This window comes from Pezoporus flaviventris, unplaced genomic scaffold (genome assembly GCF_033815535.1).
Source record: "Pezoporus flaviventris isolate CSIRO_AGI_PZ_B2104156 unplaced genomic scaffold, CSIRO_AGI_Pfla_v1 ptg000015l, whole genome shotgun sequence".
NCBI lineage: Eukaryota > Metazoa > Chordata > Aves > Psittaciformes > Psittacidae > Pezoporus > Pezoporus flaviventris.
In genome coordinates this window covers 11867295-11880748 of record NW_026892563.1, presented here as the reverse complement: position 1 = coordinate 11880748, position 13454 = coordinate 11867295, and the positions used below count along the sequence as shown (strand labels likewise).

Genomic DNA, 13454 nt, shown 5'->3' with positions numbered 1-13454 from the left:
GGCCGCCCACCTTACCTCCCCCCCTCCCCCCGCCCTGAGAACTACAGCTCCCACAGTGCCCCGCGGCACCGGGGGACCCGCGCTGCCTGTGACGTCACCCGCCGCCTCGTGGGGGTGTCCCAGAGCGCTCCCCACGCTCTCGCTGGGCGAGGATGATGGAGGAGAGGAGCAGAGAGCGCCTGCGCCCTGCGTCCCCGCGCCGCAGAGAGGGCGGGGCCTCCGCGGCGCGGGGAGAGCATAGAGCCGCGCATCGGCCGGTAGCGCAGAGTGCCTTCTGGGGGCGGAGCGAGGCGGCTCCAGGCCCGGCTCCCCTGTCAACACCGGCCAACATGGCGGCGCGGAGGCCTCGCTCCGCCGCAGGTCAGTGAGCTCCCCAAGGGCTCGGGCGCGTCCGCAGGGACGCGTCTCGTCCCGTCCCCTTACGGGAAAGGGGGGTAGGAGGAGGGGGCAGCCCGGTCCCCTGCCGGTGCCGGCCCTCGGGGGCGGGGGAGGGATGGCCCGGGCTCTGCTCCTCCCCCTTACGTCTCTCCTGCGGCCGGTGGGGGAGGCCGCCTTTGGGTCGTCCCCGGCCGGGATCGAATGGATGCCGCGTCGGTGCTGGTGGCCCCGTTTCCGTGTCACCCCGCTGGTCTCCTCAGACCCCTCCCGGGCTTCACGGGAACCCCACAGGGGATCCCGGTGGCTGCAGAACCTACGGGGTCCGCTGGGGAGCCTCGGAGTGGTGTCCGTGGCCTCTGTCAGCTCCTCGACTTATAACGTGCAGCTCTTTAGGAGTATTTGGTATGGCCTTGCCGTGTAACGCCGCTCTGCGCAGGCACAGCTTCGTGTGCTTGGAGAGTGTGCGTAATATTGGCCTCTAAGGAACGGGATCTTTTCCATCAGTTGAGAGTTATGTGAGTCACAGAATGGTTTGGATCATCCAGTTCCAAGCCCCCCAGCCATGGGCAGGGACGCTTTCCACTGAACCAGGTTGCTCAAAGCCCCATCCACCCTGGCCTTGAACACTGCCAGGAATGGGGCAGCCACAGCTTCTCTGGGCAGTCTGTTCCAGTGTCTCACCACCCTCATAGTGAAGAATTTCTTCTTAATATATAATATAAACCTTTTCCACACAACATGTTATACTTGAGTTTTGAGTTGAATAAAACTAATTTACGGGCACCATTAGCTAATAGTCTATGACAGTGTTTTTATGTTCTCCATTTAAAGGAGAACATAAAGCGTTTGCTGCCATTACCTCTAAGTTGGAATGAAAGAACACTCGGGAACAGCTTTTTAGCATTGTGGGACTTGCTTTTTATGTTCTAGTACTCAGGGATGCTTAGGTGCTGAAATAATTAATAAAATGTTTATATCTACATTCTTACTTTATAATTGTAGGTAGTAATTTAATTTCTCTTCCTCGCTGGAGTGTCCCAGCATCATTGCTGAACTTGTATTCCACCTTATATATGTTTAACCAACATAGATTTTAATTCAAGCATACATATCCATAGAACTGTGATTTAATACATTTTTCATTGAGAAATTTAAAACCATCTCTTCCATTTGATGTTTGAGTACACATGGTGTTTTGAATTTCTAATTTGAAGTTTTAGGATGCCTGTTTTGAAAGTGTTGACAGAATTGTACTGCATATATGGAACTCAGTAGAAGTCCCAGCTTCATCTATTTCACTTATTATGGAAAAGGAACAGAACAGACTGTTTTTTGGCTTATTAGTGTATGCTAAGTTTTGGCCCTCTGAAGAAAACACTAGGCCAGAAGTTTTCAGTGTCTCAAGGTTTAGGTCTAGCCAGAAGAGATGTGTGTACTTTCTCTTAAGTTAGACATGTTTCATATTGCTAAAGATCATCAAAGCAGTTGTAGTAGGTCAGATGAAAGCCCTGCATTCTGTGCCTGAAGGCCATCAGCTGCAGGATAGAATCTTAGAATAGTTAGGGCTGGAAAGGACCTTAAGATCATCTAGTTCCAGCCCCTCTGTCATAGGCAGGAACACCACACATTAAACCACGGATGAGCTAAGAAATGTAGGGTAAGCATGTACTGATACTTTCTCAGAATGTTTTCAGTGATTTTCAGCCTAGGACTTCATTAACTATGGCAGTTGCCTTTTGTGTCTGACAGCCCTTGCTGTACCTTTCCTTTGTTTTGTTTTTTTTTTTTCCCCTCCTTTAATATTTTCTGTTGTTATTTGGAGTCCATATCAGCTTTTCGTATCTACAGCATCCTGCAGTAAGCTGTTCCACAGGTTAACCAGGGCTTCTGGAGGGTTGGGGTTAAAGGAGAGGAAGACTTCCTTTTCTTAACCTTGAACAGGCTACCTGGTAGTTTCATTGATACCTTTTAGCTCCTGTACTTGAACAGGGAGGAGATTCCTGTTAATTTTTTCACCTTTGACCACTTAATACCAAAACCAGTTCTGTTGATGTCTGGGGGCTTTACATAGTTTGTTAATTTACTCTGTAATGGAGAAAAACAACTTTTCTTTTTTTCTTTAGAACATGACAGTGATGACGATTCTTATGAAGTGTTGGATTTAACAGAGTATGCGCGGCGTCACCATTGGTGGAATCGTGTGTTTGGCCGGAATTCAGGACCGATTGTAGAAAAATACTCTGTAGCTACCCAGATTGTCATGGGCGGTGTGACTGGCTGGTAAGGCAGCATCACTTTTCATAACTGTCCCAGACCTTTTACTGTGTTAGAAGATCATTTCCAAGGCTATTTGAAGCATATGTGTATTTATCATCTCTAATGGGATTTCCTTTATCATTGATCAAGATTATTCATGTGTGAACAATTTCTTAACTGGTTACTCTGACTCATCATTCTAAAATGTTTTTGTAGTATTGGTAAAATGCCAGTTATCTAAGGGAACACCTACCAGTTACTGCGAAAGGGATTTGGGGAAATGTCAGAGCTCTGAAAGTACAAGAAATAAATGGAAAATTACTGCATTTAGCTTTTGTTTGTATGGAAAAGCTTATTTCCTTACTAGCATAGATTTAGAAACCTAGTTACGATATTATGGCTAAGACGTATTTTATAGGTAGAAAACTAAGGAAGAAGGAAAAAAGTGTGGGTGAATATAGTTTGTTTAAAGGCCCCATTTCATAGAGTTTTTTTTTCCTCTCTAAATTCAGCTGGAGCCATTTTGAACAAATTAACAGTCTGCTGCTCTCATTTAACTGAAGAGAGATACCACAGTATAGTTATGCTAAACTAACTCATGGTGAAAGCCAGACAGTAAAGATGAGAACTTAAACTGGGAAATGTGGTCACAGCCTTAGTAGCTATGTCAAGGTATTTGTTATTTGTCAAAGGTATTTGAATGGTACTGGTCTATTCTAGCACTCTTAAAAAATAAGTTTGGTGAAAAGCAACATTATGGGAGCATGGTGACTTTTAGAACAGAATTATGCAAGATTTGGAAGATGAAACTAAAAATTAAATTTTCATGGCCAGGCTCAAAGCAGCTTTGAGGCATGTAGGCTTAGCTTTCAGGCTGATTTTTTTCCTTTTTTTTTTTTATTTGCTTCTGTTGCATTAAAATTATTTTTTAAGTTAGATGTGTATACATAAACTCTGAAGCTTCTAGAAAATCCATAAAAACTGGCTTATTGAAGGATCTGGAAACTGTGTATTTCAGCATCTGTAGATACATATGGATCTGGAAACTGTGTATTTCAGCATCTGTAGATACATATACCTCTGTATGTATTCATGTATATAAATATGAATTCACTACGCATATGTAGGGGGGAAAATATTCCCCCCTTTGTGTGGGCTGGTGTTGGGCATGGGTCAGATGCTAGCAGAGTTGTCTATAGAAGTCATGGAACCATCATCCTTGAAAACGTCCATCACTTTCCCGAGTTCAATCAGGAATCCTGATCAACCTGATTTAGTTTGAGGTTGGACTTTGCAGCTGGCCCAGTTTTGGGAAGGCAGCTGGATTAGATGACCTCCAGAGGTCCTTTCCTGCCCAAACTATTCCATGGTATTGATGTCTGTGCTGTTCTCTATTTGATGTGGAAGTGTTTGGAGACTGCGAACAAGATAATTAATTTTCTTCTTGCCTTGATTCATTAAAAATGGACTAAGGCCATGTCCCAGTAGAGGGCCCCCGCTGATTTTAACTCTTGTGGAAGGGTTGTAACTTCTTTTTACCTAAGATATTTAAGTTATGGATTGTGTAGTTAATATAAATGACGGTATAATATATTTACCTTTCATTTGGAAATGGTTACAGTGACACTTTTATATTATTACGCTGTGCTTTAATAACACACTATGTTTAGTAGGAGCATATAGCTTCTGTGTAAAGACAACATCCGGAGATCTCAAGCTAACTTTAAAGGGCCCATAAGACAGCCCTGAAGTAGCAACCGTTACTGACATTGTCTTGCGTTAGACATTATTAATTAAAAATTGTTTTTATTAAATGTTCTGATTTTAAAATTCAGAGATGTGAAATGATATATTTGCTATGTTAAATATCAAAATAGTAATAGTTGTTGTTGTTAATACTGGAGTATGGCATTGTTCAGCAGACAACTTTATTAGACTCGTTGTTTTGTTTGTTTTCTGTTTTGTTCTCCTAAGGTGTGCGGGATTTTTGTTCCAGAAAGTTGGAAAGCTTGCAGCAACTGCAGTAGGTGGTGGCTTTCTTCTGCTTCAAGTATGTAGCTTTTCATACTTTGTAAGTTGGCAAATATTATTTACTAAACAATAGGAAAAACACAACTGTTGGGCAAAATCTAATTAGTTAGGCGTCTTATCTCCTTTATCTTTTTAGTCTTATCAGTCAAAAACTTCTATTTCGGCTGGAATATTGTTTACAAACAAGACATTTGTGAAAAATCAGTGGTAAATCAGACCCTACACTATTCTGTAAAATAGTTTGCAGTAAGCCAAAAGAAACATCTGTGCAGAAACTGAGATGCTGTGTGTGATTCAGTATTGCCAGATTAGAGAGGCTGCCTGTAAACCTATGGGAGATCAAGTAATTTAAGCTGTGTTTATTTTAAATAGATATGAGAATTTTATTGGTGCTTTAGAAGGAGTAGATTTTTTTTGCAGTTGCTTGGAAGGCTTGCTCGGGTCCTGTTTTGAAGCACTGTTTTTCTCTTTTCTCCCCATGCTGTATTTACTAGTTATATGTGTTGAGCCTCTGAAGGTTTGCTGATTTCTGATAGCTTCATTGCATTCCTCTGTTCAATTACGTTTCAAGTCCAAAACTCTTTAATGATGTTATCTGGCATGACCATTTGCATTTTTCATCAGATACTGTGGTTAGGGCAGGACATATTTCCAAAAAGGCTGCAAATTAGATGACAAAACTTTAAGTGAAGGAGAATTTCATATATCCTTCTGTAAGAGGCCAAGTAATTCTTAATGGCTTTTACTGGTGTTTTTAATACCTTAATACCTGTAAGCCTGTCATTTTTACTCAGATCATTCTAGAGGAAATAAACTGGTGCCTGCTTAGGTTCAATAACACACAGCTTTTTTGAGGCAGGATGTTAAAAGATACATATTAATTCTTTCCAACATCACCCTGGAGGATTTCTGAAAGGCATATCCCACTTTTAGTTACTCCTTTGATTGTAATAGCTCTTGCAGTCAACCGTTGATCAGGAAGTCTTGGGGATTACCTCTGATTGCTGCTGTACAATGCACCTAGGTGTCACAGGTGTTTGAAGTACTCTTACTTCCTTCATGATGGTGTTTTCTACTGGTTTGGTTTTTTAAAACCACATGCTAAACATATAACTGAACTGGAACATTCTATGTGAGAATGTATGCTCTTGGAACCATTTGGTTTAAGTTGCTTTAAATAAATATAAAGTGTATTTTATTTTGAATTGCACAAAAGCAAGCATCAACAACAACGTAAAAAGTCAAGGAAAAATAGTCTTGATATGAAGTTTTGTAGTATTAGCATTAATTCTACTTCACCATTGTGCGCTGATGACCTTTTTGAATCTCCTGGAAATCACTGGTTATTTGGCTTGTACCTAAACATATGGATGAATTTTACAAGAGTGTCGAATCTGAAATGGTTTAGACTTACCCAGATAAAAATTTTTGGCAAAATATGCTATGGCAGCAAATGAATCATTGTTATGGAGAACTCTGGACTTTTTTAGCTTATGATGTGTATTTCTGGGTCATGAGGAAAGAAGTAAATCTTTATATATATTTATATAGTTAATATAATACACACACACATATGTATATATATGCAGTGGATCTTGAAGTACTCGTCATCCTTTTCATCTAGCTGACTTGAAGATCTGAATCACTCTTACCATTTTGTAAGCCACTGGTCTTAATTATTTTCGTGACAATTCTTATGTAAATACAACTGAAGAGCCTAGGGAACAGAAGCCTGGCATCCAGGGATGGCAGGCAGCATGTTATCTGCAGGTGCCTTCTTTAGTACTTCTGACTACAGGAAACTAGAAGGCTAAAACTGAGGCCTATAAAAAAAGAAAATTGCTTAAAACACATTATTTGTGCAATATTTTCACTCGTTGAGCTGTAAAGTTTGGGGACCTTTCTTGTACACAAAATAGATATGCCATGTGTTTGAGTGCCTGATTTCTTGGTCGATCTCATTTACAGTGTATCTGAAAAGCAATATTATCCAAGAGGAAAAATGAGCTGCATATTTTGATTGAGTTGTCTATATCTTTAATTAAGTAAGATCAGATTCTGTTGGAAAGGAATGAAGTAAATGCCTTGGTCTTTCTTTTTGATTCAAAACGTTTTGCATTTTAAAGCTGAGTCATAAATTCTGTAGTGTAATTACATTTCTGTAGTCTCTAATTTTTTCATTTAAAGATCACACATTGTGATTTTAATTTCCCTATGAATAAATGTTCCGCGTTTTCCCTGAGTGGGCAGAGGAGTGTTTCAGCACATGACTAGAAAGTTTTTTATCTGTAAATTTCTCTGAAGTTGCAGATTCCATTTCAACTGGTGATGGCAATATTGACATTGTAATTAGGCGCTAAAACAAGAAGAACTACAGAAGGGAAGATTCTTAGCTACAGCCTGTTCAGTGAAACACTTCAGTTCTCAAAATTAAAAAAAGAAAGGACATCTTTTTCTTCAATATGTGATGACTTCATCTCAAGAAATATAGTAGGAAACTGAAAGCAATGCATTTTTGGAGTGTCAGTTTGTACAAAAAAGGGAAAAAGATTTTTTTCCAATTTTGTAAGTGGTATAAAGTTTTTCTGTTTTAATACAGATGAAATGAAAACTAGTCTGAGGAACAGAAAAAAATGACATTACAAATTTGCATAGTTCTTAAAAATTAAGATTAGTTATCCCATCTTTGAGCTGGGTATTTTGTCATCTTATTTGATCGGTTAACTGTCTTTTTTTTTTAATTGAAATAGATGTAGCTCTTCAAACGTGTTGGTGTAAGACCCAGTAGCCATGCACTACATTGAGGAAATTGTAATTAATTTCTCACAACAAGTGATGGATTTTCCTTATATAACTTTTACTTCATAGAGCACAGTTTGGTGAAATCCCAGAGTAAGGAAGTATGAGCTCATATGGTTCTGCTACAATGAATTAGCTAGAAACAATTAATGAGTGCCTGTTCTCCCTGTGGTTTTAAGCTTCTTTATTTTTAATAATGGTTTCCTTGCTGTTTGTTCTGCAGTCAACATACAAATTGCAGGTTTTCTCTTTGTGTGTTGACTGTTACTTACCCATAAATTAATATTTTTACTTGGTTATTTCTGCTTTCATGAAATATTTTGCCTCATGCCATTAATATGACATTGATGAATTCAGTTCTTCTGTAAATTATTTTCTAATTTATGAAAAGTAAAAGTAAATCTTTGGGGGAGAAAAAAAAACCAAACCACTCCCCCACTTCCCCCCCCCCCCCCCCCCCAAAAAAAAGAAACAAAATAAACTCTTGAGACATCCTTAGCTATGTTTTGTACGGGTGTTCATTGATACCATGCTACAATGATGATGTGGCATCTCAGTCAAGTGGGGAGAGCACAACGTGCTTCTGAGGGTAGGGAGCTCCTAAGAAAGAGTTGTACTCAGTTTTGCATTGAATATCCCATTTGACAGTTGATGTGTGCATACTTTGAGGAAACATTTAACGGAATGCCAGAGCAAATGGTAGTTGGAAAGTTAGCTTTCTATTTCTGGCAGGTTTTGACATGAAATGGAGGGGCATGGGTTTTCTGCCTTTGGAGTAGTATGTCAGCAGATGATGACAGAAGATACAGCCTCTACCATTTAACGCTTTGTCCTGGATTCAGCAGTAGCAGTCATTTTTCTCCTTCTTAGTAGCTGGTGCAGTGCTGTGTTTTTGACTTTCAGCCTGGGAACAATGTTGATAACGCCGATGTTTTTAGTTGTTGCTAAGTAATGATTACTCCAATCAAGGACTTTCTCAGTCTCATGCTCTGCCAGGGAAGAGGGGTAGCTGGGAGGAAAAAGAGACAGGACACCTGACCCAAACTAGCAAAACGGGTATTCCATACCACAGCACGTCATGCCCAGTATATAAACTGTTACCTGGAAAGGCCTAGATCGCTGCTTGGGTCGGGCTGGTTATCGGTCAGCGGGTGGTGAGTGGTTGTATTCTCTTCCCTTGTTATTTCCCTTATCAATGTTGTTATTGGTGGTAGCAGTAGTGATTTGTGTTATACCTCAGTTACTGAACTGTTCTTATCTCAACCTGTGGGAGTTACATTCTTTTGATTCTCCTCCCCATCTCTCCAGGAGCAGGGAGAATGAGCCAGCAGCTGTGTGGTTCTGAGTTACTGGCTGGGCTTAAACCACGACACTCTTACAAAAAGTGTTGTATTATTTCTCGGTCCCTCCTTATCTTTGTATATTTACATAGAAACTTGTCAGATCAGTTCTGGAAACTGGTTGAGTGTGATGGGAATTGCTACCTGTCTAAATAACAGAAAATACCTTAAAAGCATACATGGCTTCTGTGTGCTGTGTAAGCAGTTGAGCACAGGGAGCTCACACATACCTTTGGGTTTGTTGGGCTATTTGATATTGAAAGATTTTGCCTTTGACAAATTTAAAAGTCTTTTGTCCCATCTTGCCATATAAATTTTTACTCTTGAACATTTGTTACTCATTACTCTTAATGTTTCACAGTTACAAAGTACTCCCAAAATGAGGTCTTCCCTTTTAGATTCTTTGTGTTCTTTGATTTGTGTAGAGAAAGATGTACATATTTCTAGTATTCCTGCATTGATGTTTGTTTTTTTTTTTTTTAGGAGCTTTGTTTTGAATTCAGCCAAAATCTGTGTGACACTTGTTTCATTTTAGTTTTTTTCAGGATCATGAAATTCTAATTTGTGGTGAAATACATTGCTTAAGTATTTTGGCTGTTTGTAAAATAAGATAGATAGTCTACTTCCAGTTATTTGGTAGAAAAAACTATTTGAAAGTCAAAATTCAGTGCCTGTAAGCAATGTGAAACATTCCTTTTTATGCCAAACCTAATAAATTGCATAATCAAATATATCTTGTTTATATATTAGTAAATATATTATTATTTCTATTATCAAATATTGTTATTTATTTATTATTAAATATATAGATAAATATTTAAAGTTCCACAGAAGGTCATTATGTGTGACTTGTATTTACCAGTTGTACCATTTGCATAGAACTCTGTGACGCAAGTTTCACGTGAATTTGCCAAACAGGACCTGAAGGAGGACCTGAGACATCTCACGCTTCATAAACAGTGTTTTGTATAACGGTCATTTATCTGTCGTTAGTGGTCTATATCTGTTTGTCCTAGTAGTTAAAATAAGCAGTAATCTTTGAATTTATTTTTCCCCTCTTTTTTTTTTCCAATTAATGAGTGTTTAGCTGTTCTCTAAAGCATGCATAATTGCCTGATTTTGATACTTTTCTTAAGGTATGTTTTATTTAAACATGCATTTCTTCTGTAACTTGGCTTAAGAAAATTGGTGGAACTGTCAGTGTTGGTCAAGTACAGAACATCTATCTTTGTTCCCAGATCAAATCTTCATAAGAGAAATAAGGCAAAGGGGATGATGGTTAATGTACTAAAAGTGTCATAGATGTTGTTTAAGCATTTGGGGAGTTTGAGTGTGAATTGGCATAAAATATCCCTCAAAAGTTATCCATTTTGCTGATGTTACAGAACTTGTTCACAGGCCGTGCTTTTTTTCCTACTTGCTGGCTTTGTTTTGTAGAAAGTGTGAGATTTCTCTTGCATCAAATACTTTTTTTTGTTGGACAGTTTAAATGATGTAGGATAAAGTAGTACAGTTTTCAGTATTTCTTAGATGAGTCTGATTAGCCCCAGATAGCTGGTCACAAGTAAGAATTCCACAGTTCTGAAAGAAGCTGAAACGAAACAGTTCTTTCATTGTTGTCCTGAGAAAGCACCTTTCTTACAATTAAAGTTACAGTAAATGCTGAAGGAAAAACATTGTTAAAGTTTTTATAACTAGAGAGAACTGGCAACAAGAGAGTCTAGTGAACTTTGCCATTGATTGTTCTAATTTGAACTGTTGTTACTGTGGAAAATATTACTGTTTGAAGCAGAGTACCTGCTGTAATTGGAGCAGTATTTAAAAAACCTTTGTAGACACTAAGATACTGTATTTTGACTCATTAAATGCTAACTAGAATCGTAGAATCGTACTAAATACCCTTTATTTTCCTAGATTGCTAGTCATAGTGGATACGTACAAGTTGACTGGAAGAGAGTTGAAAAAGATGTAAACAAAGCAAAAAAGCAGTTAAAAAAGCGTGCAAATAAGGCAGCACCTGAAATCAATACTCTAATTGAAGAGGTGAGTCTGAGGTGAAAACCTGTTTTCTACCAGCCAGTTTTTCTTACCTTCTGCTAGAGGTGGTGATTAATTGAAATTGCAGGTGCAAAACTGGGAGGCAACAGAGATGGTCTGGCTTTATACTTTATTAAAAGTTAACTTAGTTTTCTGTTTTATTCTTACTTAAAAATGACACAAAGCCCTCAAAGTGTTTCTACAGCTGATACAGCTTAGGGACTGCCGTTGGCTTTGCTATTTAGTCCCTCTGGAGTCTGGGCTAGTAAGAAAGCCAGTAAAATCATGACATGGTAAAAAGTTGAGGGTGTTGTGGCTAAAACATGGCAGCTACAAAGACAAAAAACACATCATCTTAGACTGCTGATAACAGAATTACTTGGTTGGAAAAGACTGACCGTTCTTTCTGGAGTAAAGCTCTAACTACTTTGTAAGTAGAGTTGTGGTTTTTAATCTCATTTTTGTACAGTTCAAAGAATATCTGTCTTCAGAATCTGTCAGTTACATACCATGTTGAAAAGATAGCTTCTGATACTGATCAGTGTCACTGGGGCTATTTCATTCTGTCATTTGAAGACTTTAATCATTTTATCTTTTTCTGTCTTTTTTAAAAAGTGTGCTTAGCCTGTTTTAACTTATTTTCACATTTTGTACAAGTAATCCAAGTTTCTTTCTCAGTAACTGTAAATCCTGACTTAGAATATGCTACAGACAATGTAACAGGAGCCATGCTAGCACACTGTAATTAGGAGTTCCAACATCTCAGGTTTAAACTGTATGGAGTTACATACAGGTTGGTAAAACTTACTGTGAATTTTAATGTGAATGTGAAGTAGAAGTTCAAGAAAGGTGGGTTTTTTTGCTGCTTCTATACCCTAAATAGCTTAACTGGTCCTTCTCCATCACCCTGCAGAAATGGGTGGGACAGGATGGAAATTTTTTATTTTTCCCTGACCTTACATTGTATTACTTTCTTCTAATTGCATATTATTAGCCAATCCAAAGCGTTTGCAGTGGAGGATATATGAAATACCACATGTTTGATGTAATGTGTTATATTCTGTGCTGTTATTTCATGACATATTTTACACAAATGTTGTCATACATAAGTGTACTTCATAGGATTATGTTGTTAGGAAGCTGGCTTATAATGGAGTGAGGTGTGTTTCTTTTCCAATAATCTAGTCTTCCAAAAAAGACTAGATTAAAATGAAGTCACGATTAAAATGGCAGTCATGGTGGTGCTCATGCTTTTTTGCCAAGGGAGTTTGCAAAGCATCTCTCTTGTTTTAATCAAAACAAGGGTGGTGTTGGCATGAAATTGCTATGACAATTCCTCTGTATTTTGACTTTCAAAATGCTAGCTATATATTATATGTATTGTTAGAGATGGATAAGAGTCAGTTTTCATTCCATTGCTGCCAGCAGTCGCCACCAAGCTTTGTGTGTTTTTAAACATACTGTTTCCCTAACCCTAAGCCTTTCCCTCTAGTCCCTCCCCAATTTCAGTATTTTAATTAACTTGGCTCTTTACAAATATTATCTTTCTTTTCAGTCAACAGAATTTATCAAACAGAACATTGTGGTGTCCAGTGGGTTTGTTGGAGGCTTTTTGTTGGGCCTGGCGTCGTAAGGACCTGAATAGTCTCTTCCTGGTGGCATCCATGTCAGTGAAGACCAGTTGTGGTGACATGCTCTCTTAAAGCAGAGGGGTTCACTGGGCCTTCCAGAGCAGGATGAATGGACTGTCTAGACAACGTGGAAGCTTTTACATTTCAGGCTTTTGCCTCTTGAAGCTTGGCAAAACTAGGATTTGCTGAAAAACTCTGCAGTGTGCTCATTAAACCATTTCTGGGCAAAACTGGTTCATCTTCATCATGACTCTTTTTATCTATGACCTTTCAAGATCTAGCATTTTTTAAAATGTTATTCTTGAAATATAGATATGCAGCCATACTGTAAGAAAGAAAGCTCCATTTCTATGTTTTGGTTAATAATTGTTTATTTTTAAAGTACTTTTCTTCATGCTGTAGAAGATAATATCAATGACTACATAATATATATGATATTGTAGTTTCAGCCTCATGGCTGTCCTTGTTCTTTAGAAATCACTGCAATAATCTATCAATCTGTAATACCTTTTTACAGAGTATTAAATAACAGAGGATCATGAGCTTATTAAAGGTGAAAATTAACTTTGACTCTGGCCTTTGTGTACATAGGAAATAAGAAAGTCTCATGTTTATACACTGCAGGCATCTGGTAGGCATATTTGCAAATATAACTGATATTTGTGTGCTAAGCAAATGTGTATATGTTATTTTTCCTAGATGCGTAGACACACACTGATTCATTGATGAAACTGTAGTACACAGATAACTGTTGCAGTCAGTAAACAACAGAGACTGTTTCAGACTTCAGTCGGTGAGGTGAAGAGGTGAGGCTTCTGCCCAAGCACTTTGCAACAGCCGGGACTCTAGGGCTTCACAGGGTGAGCATACAGAGTGCCTTGAATGAACTGAGGGCTGCTCTGGGAGTCTGTAGTAGCTGGAAATGATCCTTACTTTCACATTCACCTCTGTTGTCACTGTGTTCTCCACAACTAGATGTAAT

The 13454-nt window shown here is 38.7% G+C and overlaps 1 protein-coding gene across 1 annotated transcript; it reads left to right on the top strand.

Moving 5' to 3' along the window:
• Positions 1–171: 171 nt before the first annotated feature.
• FUNDC1 (FUN14 domain containing 1) lies at positions 172–13042 on the top strand. Its single transcript, XM_061453432.1, has 5 exons — positions 172–360; positions 2502–2658; positions 4609–4684; positions 10719–10847; positions 12397–13042. The coding sequence occupies exons 1-5, from the start codon at positions 330–332 to the stop codon at positions 12472–12474; spliced, it is 471 nt and encodes a 156-aa protein (XP_061309416.1). The 5' UTR covers positions 172–329; the 3' UTR covers positions 12475–13042.
• The last annotated feature ends 412 nt before the right edge of the window (positions 13043–13454 follow it).